Source organism: Nycticebus coucang, chromosome 3, assembly GCF_027406575.1.
Source record: "Nycticebus coucang isolate mNycCou1 chromosome 3, mNycCou1.pri, whole genome shotgun sequence".
NCBI lineage: Eukaryota > Metazoa > Chordata > Mammalia > Primates > Lorisidae > Nycticebus > Nycticebus coucang.
The window spans coordinates 107,852,120-107,873,793 of NC_069782.1; the positions used below are offsets into that span (position 1 = coordinate 107,852,120).

Genomic DNA, 21,674 nt, shown 5'->3' on the forward strand with positions numbered 1-21,674 from the left:
ATTGCAGACAAGATTAACAAAGTGGAATTAGGAATTCGAGGAGAAATTCAAAAGTTGTCTCAAGAATTTAACGAATTTAAAGACAAAACCACCAAAGACTTAGACACACTGAAGCAAGAATTTGCAGCCCTCAAAGATATGAAAAATACAGTAGAATCCCTCAGTAACACAATGGAGCAAGCAGATGTATTTCTGACATCGAAGATAAAGCCTTTGAACGCTCCCAAACTCTCAAAGAGGAAGAGAAATGGAGAGCAAAAATGGATCACTCTCTCAGAGAGCTCTGGGATAATTCGAAGAAGGTAAATATCCGAATCATAGGAGTTCCAGAAACAGATGAAGTGGCCTCGCTGGGCACAAAGGCCCTTCTGCATGAAATTATGAAAGAGAATTTTCCAGACATGCCTAGAGATTCTGAAATTCAGATAGCGGACAGCTTCAGAACCCCAGCATGACTCAACCCCAATAACACATTCCCAAGGCATATCATAATTAACTTCATTAAAGTTAATATGAAGGAGAAAATCTTCAAAGCTGCCAGGAGAAAGAAAACCATTACCTTCAAAGTGAAGAATATTAGAATGACTGCAGATCTCTCTGCTGAAACTTTTCAAGCCAGAAGAGGGTGGTCACCGACTTTTAATCTCCTAAAGCAAAATAACTTTCAACACAGGATCTTGTATCCAGCTAAAATGAGTTTCATTTATGATGGAGAAATTAAATACTTTAATGACATTCATATGTTGAAGAAATTTGCCATAACCAAACCAGCTCTTCAGGATATTCTCAGACCTATCCTCCACAATGACCAACCCAATCCTATACCACAAAAGTAAACTCACTCAGAAACTTAGGATCAAACTCCAATTTCCACACTGGCGAAAGGATTAAAAATGGCCACTGGACTTTTGAAAAACTCGATACCCAAAACTTCACCAGACTTATCAATATTCTCCATTAATGTGAACGGCTTAAACTGTCCTCTAAAGAGACATAGGTTAGCTGACTGAATACAAAAACTCAGGCCAGATATCTGTTGCATACAAGAGTCACATCTTAACCTAAAAGACAAATACAGACTCAGGGTGAAAGGATGGTCGACCATATTTCAGGCAAATGGTAATCAGAAAAAAGCAGGTGTTCCAGTTTTATTTGCAGACACAGTAGGCTTTAAACCAACAAAAGTAAGGAAGGACAAGAATGGTCACTTCATATTTGTTAAGGGTAATACTCACTATGATGAGATCTCAATTATTAATATCTATGCACCCAACCAGAATGCACCTCAATTTGTAAGAGAAACTCTAACAGACATGAGCAAGTTGATTTCCTCCAGCTACATAATCATTGGAGATTTCAACACTCCTTTGGCAGTGTTGGATTGATCCTCCAACAAGAAGCTGAGCAAAGAAATCTTAGATTTAAACCTAACCATCCAACATTTGCATTTAGCAGACATCTACAGAACATTTCATCCCAACAAAACTGAATACACATACTTCTCATCAGCCCATGGAACTTACTCCAAAATCGATCACATCTTAGGTCACAAGTCTAACCTCAGTAAATTTAAAGGAATAGAAATTATTCCATGCATCTTCTCGGACCACCATGGAATAAAACTTGAGCTGAGTAACAACAGGAATCTGCATACTCATACAAAAACATGGAAGTTAAATAACCTTATGCTGAAGGATAGCTGGGTCAGAGATGAGATTAAGAAAGAAATCGCCAATTTCTTGGAACAAAACGACAATGAAGACACGAACTATCAGAACCTCTGGGACACCGCAAAGGCAGTTCTAAGAGGGAAATTTATAGCACTGCAAGCCTTCCTCAAGAGAACGGAAAGAGAGGAAGTTAACAACTTAATGGGACATCTCAAGCAACTGGAAAAGGAAGAACATTCCAACCCCAAACCCAGTAGAAGAAAAGAAATAACCAAAATTAGAGCAGAATTAAATGAAATTGAAAACAAAAGAATAATACAACAGATCAATAAATCAAAAAGCTGGTTTTTTGAAAGGTCAATAAAATAGATAAACCTTTGGCCAACCTAATCAGGAAAAAAAGAGTAAAATCTCTAATCTCATCAATCAGAAACAACAAAGATGAAATAACAACAGACTCCTCAGAAATCCAAAAAATCCTTAATGAGTATTACAAGAAACTTTATTCTCAGAAATATGAAAATCTTCATATTTCTGAATATGAAACGTCACCTTCCAAGACTTAGCCAGAATCAAGTGGAAATGCTGAACAGGCCCATATCAAGTTCGGAAATAGCCTGAACCATAGAAAACCTCCCTAAAAAGAAAAGCCCGGGACCAGATGGTTTCACGTCTGAATTCTACCAAACCTTTAAAGAGGAATTAGTACCTATATTACTTAACCTGTTCCAAAAGGTAGAAAAAGAAGGAAGACTACCCAACATGTTCTATGAAGCAAACATCACCCTGATCCCCAAACTAGGGAAAGACCCAACAAGAAAAGAAAATTATAGACCGATATCACTAATGAATATAGATGCAAAAATATTCAACAAGATCCTAACAAACAGAATCCAGCAACACATCAAAAAAATTATACATCATGACCAAGTTGGTTTTATCCCAGGATCTCAAGGCTGGTTCAATATACGTAAATCTATAAATGTAATCCAGCACATAAACAAATTAAAAAACAAAGACCATATGATTCTCTCAATCAATGCAGAAAAAGCTTCTGATAATATCCAGCATCCCTTCATGATCAGAACTCTTAAGAAAATCGGTATAGAAGGGACATTTCTTAAACTGATAGAGACCATCTACAGCAAACCCACAGCCAGTATCATATTCAATGGAGTTAAATTGGAATCATTTCCACTCAGATCAGGAACCAGACAAGGCTGCCCAGTGTCTCCATTGTTCTTTAACATTGTAATGGAAGTTTTAGCCACTGCAATTAGGGAAGAAAAGGTGATCAAGGGTATCCATATAGGGTCAGAAGAGATCAAACTTTCACTCTTCGCAGATGATATGATAGTATATCTGGAAAATACTAGGGACTCTACTACAAAACTCTTAGAAGTGATCAAGGAATACAGCAGCGTCTCAGGTTACAAAATCAACATTCATAAATCTGTAGCCTTTATATATACCAACAACAGTCAAGTTGAAAAAACAGTTAAGGACTCTATCCCATTCACAGTAGTGCCAAAGAAGATGAAATATTTGGGAATTTATCTAACAAAGGACGTGAAAGATCTCTATAAAGAGAAGTATGAAACTCTAAGAAAAGAAATAGCTGAAAATGTTAACAAATGGAAAAACATACCATGCTCCTGGCTGGGAAGAATCAACATAGTTAAAATGTCTATACTACCCAAAGCAATATATAATTTTAATGCAATCCCTATTAAAGCTCCACTGTTTTTTAAAGATCTGGAAAAAACAATACTTCGTTTTATATGGAATCAGAAAAAACCTCGAATAGCCAAGACATTACTCAGAAATAAAAACAAAGCAGGAGGAATTACACTACCAGACCTCAGATCATACTACAAATCAATAGTCATCAAAACAGCATGGTATTGGCACAAAAACAGAGAGGTAGCTGTCTGGAATAGAAAAGAGAATCAAGAGATGAATCCAGCTACTTACCATTATTTAATCTTTGACAAGCCAATTAAAAACATTCAGTGGGGAAAAGATTGCCTATTTAACAAATGGTGCTGGGTGAACTGCTGGCAACCTGTAAAAGACTGAAAGTGAACCCACACCTTTCACCATTAACTAAGATAGACTCTCACTGGATCAAATATTTAAACTTAAGACATGAAACTATAAAAATACTAGAGGAGAGTGCAGGGAAAACCCTTGAAGAAATCGCGATGGGCGAGTATTTTATGAGGAGGATCCCCCGGGCAACTGAAGCAGCTTCAAAAATACACTACTGGGACTTGATCAAACTAAAAAGCTTCTGCACAGCCAAGAACACAGTAAGTAAAGCAAGCAAACAGCCCTCAGAATGGGAGAAGATATTTGCAGGTTATGTCTCCGACAAAGGTTTAATAACCAGAATCCACAGAGAACTCAAACGCATTAGCAAGAATAGAACAAGGGATCCCATCGCAGGCTGGGCAAGGGATTTGAAGAGAAACTTCTCTGAAGAAGACTGGCATGCGGCCTTCAGACATATGAAAAAATGCTCATCATCTTTAATCATCAGAGAAATGCAAATCAAAACTACTTTGAGATATCATCTAACTCCAGTGAGACTAGCCTATATCACAAAATCCCAAGACCAGAGATGTTGGTGCGGATGTGGAGAAAAGGGAACACTTTTGCACTGCTGGTGGGAATGCAAATTAATACATTCCTTTTGGAAAGAGATATGGAGAACACTTAGAGATCTAAAAATAGATCTGCCATTCAATCCTGTAATTCCTCTACTGGGCATATACCCAGAAGACCAAAAATCACATCATAACAAAGATATTTGTACCAGAATGTTTATTGCAGCCCAATTCATAATTACTAAGTCATGGAAGAAGCCCAGGTGCCCATCGATCCACGAATGGATTAATAAATTGTGGTATATGTACACCATGGAATATTATGCAGCCTTAAAGAAAGATGGAGACTTTACCTCTTTCATGTTTACATGGATGGAGCTGGAACATATTCTTCTTAGTAAAGTATCTCAAGAATGGAAGAGAAAGTACCCAATGTACTCAGCCCTACTATGAGACTAATTTAAGGTTTTCACATGAAAGCTATAACCCAGTTACAACCTAAGAATAGGGGGAAGGGGGAAAGGGAGAGGAGGGAGGGGGGAGGTGGGTAGAGGAAAGGGGATTGGTGGGATTACACCAGTGGTGCATCTTGCAAGGGTATATGTGAAACTTGGTAAACAGTCTGTGAAGCTAGTGAATGATGCCCCATGATCATATCAATGTACACAGCTATGATTTAATAAAAAAAAAAAGAAATAAATAAAATGAAAATAAAAAAGAAATTAAAAACAAAAGAATCATTCAGAAAATTAATGAAACAAGGAGTTGGTTTTTTGAAAAAATAAATAGATAAACCATTGGCCAGACTAACGAGAAATAGAAAAGTAAAATCTCTAGTAACCTCAATCAGAAATGATAAAGGGGAAATAACAACTGATCCCACAGAGATACAAGAGATCATCTCTGAATACTACCAGACACTCTATGCCCAGAAACCTGACAATGTGAAGGAAATGGATCAATATTTGGAATCACACCCTCTCCCTAGACTTAGCCAGGAAGAAATAGAGCTCCTGAACAGACCAAATTCAAGCACTGAGATTAAAGAAACAATAAAAAAGCTTCCAACCAAAAAATGCCCTGGTCCAGAAGGCTTCACACCAGAATTCTATCAAACCTTCAAGGAAGAGCTTATTCCTGTACTGCAGAAATTATTCCAAAAAATTGAGGAAGAAGGAATCTTCCCCACCATGTTCTATGAAGCAAACATCACCCTGATACCAAAACCAGGAAAAGATCCAACCAAAAAGGAGAATTTCAGACCAACTTCACTCATGAATATACCTGCAAAAATTCTCAACAAAATTCTAGCCAATAGATTATAGCTTATCATCAAAAATGTCATACATCATGATCAAGTAGGTTTCATCCCAGGGATGCAAGGCTGGTTTAACATACACAAGTACATAAACGTTATCCACCATATTAACAGAGGCAAAAATAAAGATCATATCATCCTCTCAATAGATGCAGAAAAAGCATTTGATAAAATTCAGCATCCTTTTCTAATTAGAACACTGAAGAGTATAGGCGTAGGTGGCACATTTCTAAAACTGAAGCTATCTATGACAAACCCACAACTAATATTTTACTGAACGGAGTAAAACTGAAAGCTTTGGCTCTTAGAACTGGAACCAGACAAGGTTGTCCTCTGTCACCTTTACTATTCAACATAGTGCTGGAAGTTCTGGCCAATACAATTAGGCAAGACAAGGAAATCAAGGGAATCCAAATGGGAGCAGAGGAGGTCAAACTCTCTCTCTTTGCTGACAACATGATCTTATACTTAGAGAATCCCAAAGACTCAACCACAAGACTCCTAGAAGTCATCAAAAAGTACAGTAATGTTTCAGGATATAAAATCAATGTCCACAAGTCAGTAGCCTTTGTATACGCCAATAACAGTCAAGATGAGAAGCTACTTAAGGACACAACTCCCTTCACCATAGTTTCAAAGAAAATGAAATACGGCCCGGGCCCGTGGCTCCTACACACAGATGGAGGCCCAGCCAGCTGGGGCCTCAAGCTCCGGCATCCGGAAATGGCAGCTGGCAGCAGGATGGAGGATGGCTCCTTGGAGGTCACCCAGAGTGTTGAAGATGACCCTCTTCTGGATGCCCAGCTTCTCCCACATTACTCACTGCATGCTCACTTCAGACCCAGGTTCCGTCCTCTCCCTATAGTCCTCATCGTCAATCTTCTGCTCTTCATACATGTTGTATTTGTTATTTTAGCATTTTTAACAGGTGTGCTCTGTTCTTACCCTGATCCAAATGAGGACAAGTGTCCAGGAAACTACACCGACCCACTGAAAGTTCAGACAGTCGTCATCCTGGGAAAGGTCAGTTTGTGGGTTCTCCATTTACTTCTTGAATGCTACATCCAGTATCACCACAGCAAAGTGAGAAAACCAGGCTATAACTTGATCTACCAGTCGACGCGGCATCTTAAGAGACTTGCACTCTTGATACACTCTGCTGGCAACACGGCGCTTCTGCTCATCCAGTGTGTGCAGCACTCCCTTCCCGAGCCCAGCAGACTGTACCTGGACCTCATTTTTGCTGTCCTGGCCCTGGAACTGATCTGTTCCCTCGTGTGTCTGCTCATTTACACAGTGAAAGTCCGAAAATTTAATAAAGCCAAACCACAACCTGATGTACTTGAAGAAGAAAAAATCTATGCTTACCCTAGCAATATTACCTCAGAGACTGGATTCAGCTGTGGTGAAACTAAGTCTTAAATCATCAGACACGAGCCAGGCATTGTGGCAGCACTATTTCAAGCCTGGAAGAAATTGTTAAAAAGCAAGGAGACATAATAGCGTATCTGAAACAACACAACGCCCTGTTGAGTAAGCGATTGTTGGCTCTCTCTTCCTCAGACCTGGGCTGTCAGCCAAGTAAGATGTGACAGGCTCACGGCCACTACGGCAACTGCAGAGGAATCCAGAGTAACTTAGGATCTACTGACGAGGCGCCACAGTGAATTGTGGCTTTCACCAAGTAACATTTACAATTTTGGTTGCAACCCAAAATTTGGTTCTCCCCTCTGTGGCTGTGAAATACATGGGGCTCCTGGGTCATTTGAAAGTTGCTTTGTAGAGGTCTCGGTAACTGAAGAATGTCTGCTCTATACCTTTGGGAGTCATTAACTGCACTGTGTCTCTGAGGATCACAGGTAGAGTTTCAGCCTCTCTGTGGTCTGCACCTTTTCCACATGACATTTAAAACCCTGAAATAATTTGGCTTTTTACAGAATTAAGACAAGACAATCTACTTCAATCAAGTAAGTTCTTCCCACTTCTGAACTGACAAGAGAAGAGCTTGCTTCCACGGCATTTTCCTGCATGGTCTTATCCAGTATCGGATGCACTCATGCAGTGTCGGGTGACAGCGTGGGCCTTGTGGCTTTCAGAGAATTTTCTCAGTGTAGAACCAAGGTCTCACTAGGTGATTTACCATGCAGACTGCTACAGCTTTCTCTTCCTCAGAAATAAGATATGCAAATTCCTTGGACCAGTGTTAGACAAGCCTGTGTTGCCTCATCTTGGCAGCACCGTCTATTAGCAATAGCTGAAAAATTTAGAGAATTTAGACTGCCGCTTTATTTTTGCCCTTCTTCAAGAAGTGGACATATGATTCAGTATTGATAATATCTTCACTGAATCAGTAGGTTCTCTTATACAAAAGGAATCTTTTGTGATTTTAAATTAGTCTAAAAAGAAGAATAGAATCCTCTTTAGTCTTGGACTATACTTAAAAATTGTGATGGGAATAAGTATCAGTTTATATACAGATATTAAACCTACCTAATTTTTAAGATAAAAAAAAAGAAAATGAAATACCTAGGAATATACCTAATGAAGGAGGCAAAAGACCTCTATAAAGAAAATTATGAAATCCTCAGAAGGAAATAGCAGAGGATTTTAACAAATGGAAGAACACACCATGCTCATGGATGGGCAGAATCAACATTATTAAAATGTCTATACTTCCCAAAGCAATCTACCTAGTCAATGCCATTCCTATCAAAATACCAACATTGTACTTTCAAGATTTGGAAAAAATGATTCTGCATTTTGTATGGAACCAGAAAAAAACCCATATAGCTAAGGCAGTTCTTAGTAATAAAAATAAAGCTGGAGTAATAATAAATAAATCTTGTATGGCATCACCATACAGATTTTAGGCTATACTACAAAGCCATAGTGGTCAAGACAGCATGGTACTGCCACAAAAATAAAGACACAGACACTTGGAATCGAATAGAAAACCAGGAAATAAAACTCACATCTTACAACCACCTAATCTTTGATAAACCAAACAAGAACATACCTTGGGGGAAAGACTCCCTATTCTATAAATGGTGTTGGGAGAACTGGATATCCACATGTAAAAGACTGAAACTGGACCCACACCTTTCCCCACTCACAAAAATTGATTCAAGATGGATAAAGGACTTAAATTTAAGGCATGAAACAATAAAATTCCTCAATGAAAGCATAGGAAAAACACTGGAAAATATTGGCCTGGGGAAATACTTCATGAAGAAGACTGCTATGGCAATTGCAACAACAACAAAAATAAACAAATGGGCCTTCATTAAACTGAAAAGCATCTGTACAGCTAAGGAGACAACAACCAAAGCAAAGAGACAACCTACACAACGGGAAAGGATGTTTGCATATTTTGAATCGGACAAAAGCTTGATAACTAGCATCTATAGAAAACTCAAATTAATCCACATGAAAAAAAGCCAACAATCCCATGTATCAATGGGCAAAAGACATGAATAGAACTTTCTCTAAAGAAGACAGACACCCTTATATCAATGGGCAAGAGACATGAATAGAACTTTCTCTAAAGACGACAGACGAATGGCTAACAAACATATGAAAAAATGTTCATCATCTCTATAGAGAAATGCAAATCAAAACAACCCTGAGATATCATCTAACCCCAGTGAGAATGGCCCACATCACAAAATCTCAAAACTGCAGATGCTGGCGTGGATGTGGAGAGAAGGGAACACTTTTACACTGCTGGTGGGACTGCAAACTAGTACAACCTTTCTGGAAGGAAGTATGGAGAAACCTCAAAGCACTCAAGCTAGACCTCCCATTTGATCCTGCAATCCCATTATTGGGCATCTACCCAGAAGGAAAAAAATCCTTTTATCATAAGGACACTTGTACTAGACTGTTTATTGCAGCTCAATTTACAATCGCCAAAATGTGGAAACAGCCTAAATGCCCACCAACCCAGGAATGGATTAACAAGCTGTGGTATATGTATACCATGGAATACTATTCAGCTATTTAAAAAAATGGAGACTTTACATCCTTCGTATTAACCTGGATGGAAGTGGAAGACATTATTCTTAGTAAAGCATCACAAGAATGAAGAAGCATGAATCCTATGTACTCAATTTTGATATGAAGACAATTAACGACAATTAAGGTCACAGTTGGGGTGGGGGGAGGGGAGAGCAGAGAGAGAAAGAAGGAGGGAGGGGTGGGGAAAGGAAGAACAGAGAGAGGGAAGGGGGGGGGTGGAGCCATGGTGTGGGCCACACTTTCTGGGGGCAAGACATGATTGCAAGAGGGACTTTACCTAACAAATGTAATCTGTGTAACCTGGCTTATTGTACCCTCAATGAATCCCCAACAATAAAAAATAAAAATCAATTTTATGATCCTGAGGCAATAATTTTTGCCCTTCTCAATGCAAACTTTTTTCTTTTCACTACACTGATTTGAACTACTCAGTATTGAGAGAATTTACATGAAATCAGAGAATTTGAGGTCAATTTATTAGCACAGCATCTATATATATAATTAATTACAACAAAGTGTAATGAAGCATAAACATACTGTAATATACAGTCATGGTACAAAAGAAAGATAGGTTTAGACAGTCCCGCCATTCTTAACCTGTGGGTTGCAACCCCTTTTTAACGATGAAAATACATTGCAGCATTAGGAAGGTTGAGAACCACTGGTCTAGTCTATTACCCAAAGCTTGATTTATTCTTGTTTTTTTATTTCACATTAATGAGGATACATACTCTTAAATCACGTTGTTTGCATTTGTTAGGTATAAAGTCCAAGTTGTTGTTGGGTGCCTCACCGGGGAGGTGTGCCATATACCCTTACGTTGTGCTTATTAAGTGAGAGCACACCAAGCCCTCTGCCCCGCCTCCTCTTTCCCATCTCTCTCCTCCCTCTCCCCTCCATTTGAATTTAATTGGTTTGTTTTTTCTCTCATGTGGGCATGTAGTTGTTCATCTGCTAGTTTCATGTTAGTACTGAATACATTGGATACTTGGCTTTTCCACTCTTGTGATACTTTAAGAATGTTCTTAGCTCCATTTAGATAAATACACAAGATGTAAAGTCGCCACCTTTTTACAGCTAAATAGTAATCTATGGTATATGCATACCACAGATTATTAATCCATTCATGGGTTGATGGACACTTGGGTTATTTCTACCTCTTGGCAATTGTGAAGTGAGGTATGATAAACATTTGAGTGTAAATGTCCTTATGGTAAAATTATTTTTTTTTCTTTTGGGTAGATACCTAGCGATGGGATTGCAGGATCAAATGGAAGATCTACTTTCAGCTCTTTGAGCTCTCCTACATAAATCTTTCCAAAGAGGCTGTATCAGTTTGCAGTTCCCCCAACAGAATATGTTCCTTTTTGTCCACATCCATACCAGCATTTGCAGCTCTGGTATTTTATGATGTGGTCTATTCTGACTGTGGTTAGGTGATATCTCAGAGTGGTTTTGATTTGCATTTCTTTGATGATTAGGAACAATGAATGTTTATGTGTTTGTTGCCCATTCATCTGTCAACTTTAGAGAAGGTTGGTTCAACTCTCTTACCCAATGATAAATGGGTTTGCTATTTTCTTGTTGATTAATTTCAGTTCTCTGTAGATTCTGGTGTCTAGTACTTAGTCAGATTTATAGCATGCAAGTATCTTCTCGCCGTCTGAAGGTTGTCTATTTGCTTTAATTGTTGTGTCCTTAGCTGTACATATGGTTTTTAACTTAATTTTATGTCCTATTTATTTAGTTTTGATGTTGCTACAAATGCCAAGAGTCTTCTTCATAAAATCCTTCCCCTGGCCAGTATCAAGAGTTTTCCCCTATACATTCTTCTGGATTTTGTTGGAAAAGCAAGTATCAATGTTTTGTATCTCAGATTTAAATCTTTTATCCATCATGAGTCAATTTTTGTAAGTGGTGAGAGGTGTGAGTCTAGTTTCAGTCTTTTACATGTGGCAACCAGCTCTTCCAAGCACCATTTATTAAATAGGAATTCTTTTCCCCAGTGTATGCTTTTATTTAATTTATCGAAGATCTGATGGCAATACGAGGGTGGTTTCATCCCTAGGTTTTCCATTCTGTTCTATAGATCAATGTCTCTATTTGGGGGCCAATACTTACCGTTTTGATTACTATAGACTTGTAGTGTAACCTGAAATTTGGTGAAGTGATACCTCTAAATTTGTTTTTATTTCTTAGAATTATGCTGGCTATTCAGAGTTTTTTCTGGTTCCACATAAAATAAAGTACCATTTTTTCAAATCTGTCAAAGTATGATGTTGGTGTTTTATAGGGACTGAATTAAATCCATAGATCACTTCAGATAGTATAGACATTTTAACAATGTTGATTCTTCCCTGTCATGAGCATGGTACATTCTTCCATTTGTTAACATCTTCTGCTATTTATTGTCTCAAGGTTTCATAGCTTTCTCTGTAGAGATCCTTCATATCCTTTATTAGGTATATTCCCAGGTATTTCATTTTATTTGAAGCTACTGTGAAGGATATTGTGTTCTTGATTTGATTTTCATCTTATTATTGGCATATATGAAGGCTGTTAATTTGTGGACATTGATTTCATATTCTTAGACATTACTAATATTTCTTGATTACTTCCAGGAGTCTTGTGGTTGCTTCCCTGGAGTTTTCTAAGTATAACATTATATCATCAGAAAAGGGAGAGAGTTTGACCTTCTCTGTCTCCATTTGGATACCCTAAATAACCTTCTCTTGGCTACTGCATTGGCTACGACTTCCAACACTATGTTGAATAGTAGTGGTGATAGTGGACAGCTTTGTCTGGTTCCAGTTTTAAGTGAAAATGCTTTTAGTTTTACTCCATTCAGTATGATGTAGGCTGTGGGTTTGTCACTGATGGTTTTTATCAGTTTAAAAACTGTCTCATGTATGCCCAGTTTTTAATGTTCTTGTGAGAAATGGATGCTGAATTTTGTCAAATGCTTTTTCTGCATCTATTGACAGAATCATATGGTCTTTGTTTTTGCTTCTATTTATGTGGTGAATTATGTTTATGTATTTACATATGTTGAAACAACCTTGTATCCCTGGAATAAAGCCTATTTGATCATGATGTATAATTTTTTTTAGTGTGTAGCTGTATTCTATTTCTAGGACTTTATTGAGTATTTTTGCATTGATATTCATTAGTGAAACTGGTCTGTAGCTTTGTTTTTTTGTTGTGTCTTTTCCTGGTTTTGATATTAGGGAGATATTTGCCTCACAGAATGAGTTGGGGAGGGTTCCTTCATTCTCAATGTTTTAAAATAGATTTTTTTTTTTTTTTTTTTTTTTTTTGGCCAGGGCTGAGTTTGAACCCACCACCTCCAGCATATGGGACTGGTGCCCTACTCCTTGAGCCACAGGCGCCGCCCGGTTAAAATAGATTCTGTAATATACATACAAGCTCATCTGGGAAGGTTTAGTAGAATTCTGGTGTATAACTCTCTTGTCCAGGGCTTTTTTTGAGGGAAAAGGGTTATCGTTTCTTCAATTCTAATGTTTGATATTGGTCTATTCAAGAGTTCTATTTCTTTCTGGTTAAGACCAAGGAAAAAGTGTGATTCTAGGTATTGGTTTGTTTCCTCTACATTTTCAAATTTCTGCGCATAGAATTGTTTGTAGTAATAGAGATGATATTTTGTATCTCTGTGGTATCTGTTATTTCCCCTTTTTCATTTCTGATTGAGGTTATCAGAGATCTTACTTTTCTGTTTCTAGCGAATCTGGCCAAAGGCTTATCAATTTTATCTTTTCAAAGGACAAGTTTTTTGTTTTGTTAACATTCTGAATGATTCTACTGTTTTCAATTTCATTTATTTCTGACCTAATTTTGGTTATTTATTTTCTTCCACTAGCTTTGGGATTGAATTGCTCTTCCTTTTCCACTTCCTTCAGATGATTCATTAGATTGTTGATGTGTACTCTGTCTGTTTTTTTGGATATGGGCATCTAATGTAATAAATTTCCCTCTAAGACTGCTTTTGCAGTATCCCACAAGTTTTGACGGCTTGTAGCTTCATAATCATTATGTTCAAGGAATGTAATGATTTTCTTCTTTATCTCCTCCTTGACCCGGCTATCATTCAGCACAAGGCTGTTTAGTTTTCATGACTTAGTGTAGGGAATGAAGGTTTTTGTTGGGGTTGAGATCTAACTTATAGTCTGAAAAGATAAAGATATCATTTCTTTTCTTTTAATTTTGTTGAGGTTGGTGTCCCAGCCTATGATCAATTTTGGAATATGATACATGAGCTGATAAGAAGAATGTATGCTCAATAATTTTTGGGGTGGTATGTTCTGCATATGTTCTATGGTCACAATTAAGTGCCTTGTTTGTTAAGTCTCTGTTTAGAGGATTTCTCTGGTTCTGTCACCGGGGTGTTGAAGTCCCAGTTACTATGGTGTTATAGGATATCATGTGTTTAGACCAGTTAGGCTTTGTTTTATAAATCTGGACACATTTAAGTTGGGTGCTATATATTTAGAATTGAAATATCTTCTTGTTATATTGCTCCCTGACCAGTAGTATATAGTGTCAACCTTTGTCTTTCTTAACTTTTGTTTTAAATCCACTTGTATCTTAAATAAAATCATGACTCCTGATTTTTTCTTATTTCCATTTGATGGAAATATTGTTTTCCAACCCTCCACCCTGAGTCTTGTTTCGTCCCTAGAGTTTAGATGTGCTTCCCAAAGACATCAAACAGGTGCCTTGCACTTTTTATCTAGTCAGCCAGCCTATGCCTCTTCAGTGAGGAACTCAAGCCTCAATAAATTCACATTTATTGAGAGAATTGATAAATATGGTGGAATTCTATTCCTCTTGTTTTGTGGAAATCTGTCACCTAGTTTTATCATTTGGGCCATTGTGGAAACTAAGCTTTGACTTTTCATTTCCAGGTGTCTTTACCTTGCTGGTGGTCCACCAAAATGGTCTATGTGTAGTATGGGTCTGAGTACTTCCTGTAGAGCTGGTCTTATAGTGGCAAGTTTCCTCAATGATTGCTTATCAATAAAATATTTGATTTCTCTGAATATGAAACTTAATTTGGCAGGATACAGGATCCTAGGTTGGAAGTTGTTTTGTTTGAGTAAGTTTAAAGTTGGAGTCCAGTCTTCTCTGGTTTGTAACATTTCAGCTAAGACATTTGCTGTCACCATAATGGATCTGCCCCAGCTTGGCACCTGTAGCTCAAGCAGCTAAGATGCCAACCATGTACACCAGTGCTGGTGGGTTCAAATCCAGCCCAGGCCTGCCAAACAACAATGACAACTACAACCAAAAAAGGCCAGGCACTGTGGCAGGCACCTATAGTCCCAGCTAATTGGGAGGCTGACGCAAGAGAATTGCTTAAGCTCTAGAGATGGAAGTTGCTGTGAGCTATGATGCCATGGCACTCTACCCAGGGTAACAGCTTGAGGCTCCATCTCAATAATAATAACAATAATGGATCTGCCCCCAGTAGGTCAGTGGTGCTTAATCCCGGCTGCTTGCATAATTTTCTCTTTCCTTTCAACCTAGGTCAGGTTCATTACAATGTGTCTAGGTGATGCTCTGTCTGAATTGAGATGAACTGGGATCCAATATCCATCTAAAAGGGGTTATGTCTGAATCTTTAGTGATGCTTGGGAAATTTTCAGTTCTGATATCCTCCAGTAGGGCTTCCATACCTTTGAATCATTCTCCTTCAGGGATACCTATAATTTGTATGTTTGTACACTTTGTCCCATAATTCTCTAAGAGATTGCTCTGCTTTTACTCTCTTCTGCCCCTTTAAATAACTGAGTTACATCAAGAGCCTTGTCTTCAAGTTCTGAGGTTCTTTCTTTTCCATGATTTAATATGTTATTGAACCTTTCTAATGTATTTGCAGGTTTTTGGGGGGGGGGCTGGGGCTGGGTTTGAACCTGCTACCTCTGGCATATGGGGCCAGCGCCCTACTCCTTTGAGCCACAGGCACCACCCAAACCTTTCTAATGTATTTTGAAGCTCCCTGAATTGCTCCTTCAATTTTTTAAGCTCCAGTATATACCTTCTAATTTCATCATGTCTTTGATCATTTCTTGGGTCAATTTTTGGATTTCCTTTTGGTGGGTTTTCCATTTTCCATTCAATTCCCTTCATTGTTTTTGCTATCCATACTCTAAATCTCCTTTCCATCACTTCCATAATTTCTTTGTAGGTGGGATCATCTGTGGTAGCTGACTCATAATCCCTCAGGGGGTTGATCTGTTCTGGTTTTTCATGATGCCAGAACTTTTTTTGTTGGTTCTTCCTCATATGTATTTTCTTCTCATTTACAGCCTTCTCCTACTTACTTCTCTCACTTATTCCCTGTCTCTGGGCTTTGATGTTAAAATAGCCAAGAGTGGCTGATGAGAAGATGTCTCTAGTCCACCATCTTGGAGCCCTCCAACTTGCTTTATTCTTTTTTTAGGACATATTTCCTATACTCAAAATAAATGCTAAGCCCAAGAAAAAACAACATGTAGTTGCCCTCTTACTCAAGGAAGGCTTTGCGATACTGGAGGCAAGTTTGGAAGAGTATGAATCTATCAAGCTGAGGAACTGGGTAAGATGAAAATGAAATGGTATTAGAAAAAAACAGATCCATGGTTCGACAGGTGTGGTATACTTAGTGTGGTGGATTAGCGATATCCACAAATTCTTAGCTATTCCTCCTAGTAAGAGACAGGGTCTAATTCCTCTCCCCGAAAACTGAGCTGGCATTTAGTGAAATTTTATAAAATCTGGATCCTTCAGTATCTATTTTTGTGTATGCCAAAATGGAAAAGAAAGCACTTCTGGTACCTCAAGATGTTTTCAAGAGATTATGAAAAATATCTTGAAAAGATGAATTTATAAAAACAGTAAATTAGTGGTTGCCAAGGGGCAAAGAATGAGATTGATTGCAAATGGGTATGAGCTTTCTGTTTAGGCTGAGAGAAATGTTCTAAAATTAGGTTGTGGTAATGGTTGCACAACTTTGAGAATATAATAAAAAAAAACCGAGTTGTATACTTTTTAAATTTCAGATTATTATGAGGAATTACATACTTTAAATGGGTGAATTTATGGCATGTGAATTATATCTCAATAAAGTTATTTTAAATATTTAGATAAAATTGACAAATTCCTTGAAAAACACAAATTGCCAAAACTAATACAGGAGGAAATCGAAAATGTGAATATTAAATATCAATGAAAGAGAATCCCTCATTAGAAAACCTCACACACAGAAAAAAAACTTCAAATAAAGATTGCTTCAGTGATGAAGCCTCCTAAATGTTTAATGGAAAAATAATACCAACAAAGCTCTTTTAGAGGCTAACAAAGAGGAGGGAATAGTTTCTAACTAATTTTACACAATAAGCACAACATTGATGTTTCCTTCTACTTCTAGACTTCTGAGTGTTCATAATGAAATAGTAAATGTTATTTAAATTATTTTGCAACTATTAAGACGATTATATGAATTTTCTCATTTATACAAAAAGGATAATATGACCAAGTAGGATTTATGCCACGAATGCAATCTTGGGATAAGCATGAAAAGTACAAAATATAAAAGACTGTTTAGATATCACTAAAATTAAAAATTTCTCTTCATCTAAAGATACCACTAAGAGAAGAAAAAGACAAACCACTACCTGGGAGAAGATAATTGCAATCATCCAATGGTACAGCAAGGGCAAAATAGTGGGAAAGTCTACCCTGGGTACAGACAATAAACAGGGTTCTTTGTCTGTGGAGAACATAAAAACTACAATAAAACCCACTAAAATTTCATCTTTACTTTAGTACTGCCATGTACTAGAAATTCTAAACAATATCATAATAAAACACTCCTCTAGAAAAAATATATTGTATTGATATAAGTTCTAAACTCAAGTATGATCCACAAGCCTATAGTAGTAACCCAATATCCTTTCAAGGAGTCCATGGAGTAAATATTTTCATAACTTAAATACTATTTTCCTTTCTCACTATTGACTATGTATACTCATGATCCAAAACAATGACGAGAAGAATTGCTTACTCCTTAGCAGGAATCAAGGCAGTGGAACAAACTGTACTAGTATACATTGTATTCTCCACCACTACATATTCGTGGTTAACATCAACAAAAACCTAGTTTTATTCAAGAATATCTCAAATGAAGAAGTAAAAATGTTATTAAGCCATTCAATTTTTTAATTAAAAATTGTAATTAACTTTTTAAAATGTGTTAAAACAATTGTATTAAATCCTAAGTATTTTCACCACCAAAAAAATAATGAATAATTAATATATTAATTAGCTTGATTGTAGTAATTATTTCACAATGTTCCATAAATATACACAATTTTATTCATCAACTATGCCTAAATAAGACTGGAAGAAAATAATAAATTTTAAAATAAAAAATTGTATTAAATTTGGATGCTTAAAGTTGTGAGGAAATGGAAAATAAAGCACTTCTGCCATGTCAAGGAAAAGCATATTTGTAATTATATTATATAAATGGAAGTTAATCTAGTCATTTTTTTTATAGAACACCACCTTGAGTTAAAAAAAAACAACTAATAGACTACAGTTATTCAGATTTACTTTTTAAACATTTTCTTAAAAATAACCAAGTAAGCTGGGCACTTCAAGGAAAACAACTGAAATATTTGTCACCTAAAATATGAGTTATCAAACCCAAATTGCACATTGGAAACATATTTCTGCTACTGTGAGCTTGAAAGCTGCTGTGAGCTTAAAAGCTCTTCTGATGAGATTGGTGGTAATATTAACAATTGTGAGTTTTTTACTGCTATAAAATCAAATGTGTCAACATGTAGATAAGCTGCATTAACCTAAGGAAGTAATATTTTCCAAATTGTCAATTTATAATGCTACAAAGTCATGCATGAATAAAGATTCATTCAGACCTGTAAGACAGGTCAAGAGATTTTAACTTAACAGAGGATGAAAAGTTCATTTACATGGTTTCATAACACATTATTATAACTAACCTGTACTAAACCACCTTTTGTCAGGCTTGGGGATAGTGTCAAAGAACAATATCTACAATTATTTTAAAAGGCTATTAATTTTCCCTTCCTCCTCCAACTACATATTCATGCAAGGACAGACTTGTTTCATCTACTTTAACAAAGACAATATATTGCAACAGATTGAATGCAAAAGCACATTTGAGAACCTAACTGCACCAATGTAAAATTTTGGAAAATTATTTTCATAAATTTAAATTAGGCATATTAATACAAAATGTATTTGTGTGTTTTTAAGAAGTATACTTAATTTTAAAATAAATATGTAAATTTTTCCTGGGTTTTCATTTCTGATAGGGTAAACATCAATTGATATAAATGACATAAACAAAAACAAAAAACTCAGTAATTTTAAGAGTACAATGATGTTCTAAGACCAAAAAGTTTAAGCACTAATATTCTAAGCAACTACTATATTATTATTGAGTGTTAGTAATATGGGTAAGGATCACATTCGTACTTTTATTACTTACTCTGTAATAAGCATTTTATTTTTGTGTGGAATTTAGAGAATTCTGCCTCTATAGCTAGTCCACTAAACACATCTCAGCTACAAGTCTTCATCTAAGAAAGTAGTACATAACATTTCAGAGTCATTCAGGCTTGCATTGCACATGGTTCTTGCCTCCAACTCTGTATATCCCTACCACTCACCTACTGCTATAAAGCCTAACAGGGAGTAGACTAGTACCAGTTCCTAACAGGGAGTAGACCAGTACCAATCCATGGCCCATGAGTTGGGGACTGCAGCTTATAGGGGAGAGGAATGTTAAGAAATGATCCCACTTAGGGAATCATATACACTAGGGATATCTCTGCTAACACCATAATGAATAGTTACATATTGGATGGTTTCTTCCTGAATTCAATATCAAAGACATTTCAAGGTTCTCCATAGCACCTTTATTCACCTGTCCTCTTCTATGTCTGATTTTTTTTTATTAAAAACTATGACTGTGAAATTCATGCATGTATCATTTATACATTTTTCTGTAGTTCATTTTCTTTAATCTCCTCACTATGGTGTTAATATTATTTTTGGAGTTATTTTTCATAGCCCTGCTCAGGTCAACTCTTAAATGAACTCTTAAACAATTAGCTTCTTCATTTGTAGTCTCAAACCATTTTGTAGGTATGTTGGAAGTCACAATGAAAATTTTGAGACAATGCTATGGTCCATTATTTCACTTCCAAGAAGCTCAATCAACAATGTCCTTTCTCATTTACCCGTGAAAGTTTCAACATACCTGGCTTACTGATGTTGCAGGGAGAGCTCATTTGTTTCTGTACATGTGGATTTTATGTTTCTCGATTTTTGTGTATCTCAAAGCTTCCATAATGACTCACGTAACTCAACTAGAGAACTTTTCACATTGAAGACAGCTTAGCTTCTCGTTTAAGCTAGATAGCTGGAGGAAACCAACTTCTAGACTACAGCTTGACACATAATAGGATCTTATTTATTATATTAAGGTTCTCCAGAGAAACACAATTAATAGGAGATAGAGACAGATGAATATAGACACATAAAGATATAGATTATATAGATATAAATAAAAATATAGATTTAGATAGATGTACATATAGAGAGACCTAGAAACCAGAAGGGCCGATGGTCTAGTTTCAGTCCAAATGCCAGCAGACTCAAAACACAGAAAAAGTGATATTTCAGTTCAAAGCAATAAAAAGTCTAGATCCCAGCTCAAAAGCAGGCAGAAGGAGTTCCTTCTTAATCTTTTCGTTCTATTTGGGCCTTCAACAGATCAGATGAAGCCCACCAACATTAGGAAAGGTAATCTGTTTTACTTGGTCTACCAACTGATATGTTAACTTCATCCAGAAAACACAGAGAGACACAGAATAATGTCTGACCCAGTATCTAGGTATCTCATGGCTCAATCAAGATGGCACATTGAAATTGACCATCATATTTATTAATGTTTATTGAATAAGTTAGTCTTTGTCATCAGTATCTCAGGAGAGGAATAGACATGTAAAGATCATACTTATAAAGCAGAATAAAACAGGGGAAAATGAGTATGTAGAACTCAAGTTTCACTTCCTCTAAGAACTAACTTTTCGTCCGAGAAGTAAAAAATAAGTTCTGTTAAGAGAGGACTGGTATAGTAGGGGCATAATCTTACAGAGGAAACAGCTTCAACACGGAAAGTTCTTTGCCAGTTTAGATTCAGATCACAATTGGAAAGTAAAGTCTTGGCTACAGAAGGTTCCTGAGACTTGTGCTTATATAACCAAAAGCACAAAATGCTCCCCAATCTGGCAGAAATCCAAAAAAATTTTCCAGTGCTGGAATATCTACTATTGTTACCCTCAGGGATCATTCTTAGCTCTGAGTTAGTTACCAAGGAGACCATCTAAATCTTATGTTTCTCCCTTAGTAATGTTCAAGAAAATTCAGATAGATACTTGTTCTGAAAATATTCTAATATGTGGCTTTTCACCAAAATAGATGACTAGGTCCTTGGTAGAAAAAAAAAAAAAAAAGCAATGGTGTTTGTGGAAGAATATGCTCTAAAACTGAAAATTTATCAAGAAGTAGTATTTGTTATGTTTCACTTTTCTGATTTCCAAGTAAAACATTTATTTTAGAAAATTAGAAAAATACATTAAAACCACAAAGGAAACATTAAATCACCCAGAATCATTTTTCTCCTTTTATGATGGGGAAAAAATATAAAGAAAAACACAAACCACTTCCTCCTCCCCTCCAATTTCACCATTCCCATCCCTGAGACAATTGCTTTTATCAATTTTGTCCCTATCAGCCTTGCCAATTTTTCTCCTGTTTATTCATTTATTGATTCACCAATAAGCTCCTTGGGCCAAACACTATTCTAGATATAGGTATTTCATTGGTAAATGAATCCTGTAAAAGTAAGATACATATTTCCATGGAGTCTCAGTCTAGCGAGAGAAGACAGAAAATAAACTGGTAAACAAATTAATAGACAGAAAAAAATACTGGCTAGTAATAAAT

The 21,674-nt window shown here is 36.6% G+C and overlaps 1 protein-coding gene across 1 annotated transcript; it reads left to right on the forward strand.

Moving 5' to 3' along the window:
• The first annotated feature begins 6,258 nt into the window (after window positions 1–6,258).
• LOC128581874 (transmembrane protein 192-like) lies at window positions 6,259–7,034 on the forward strand. The gene has a single exon (XM_053585182.1). The coding sequence runs from the start codon at window positions 6,321–6,323 to the stop codon at window positions 7,017–7,019; it is 699 nt and encodes a 232-aa protein (XP_053441157.1). The 5' UTR covers window positions 6,259–6,320; the 3' UTR covers window positions 7,020–7,034.
• The last annotated feature ends 14,640 nt before the right edge of the window (window positions 7,035–21,674 follow it).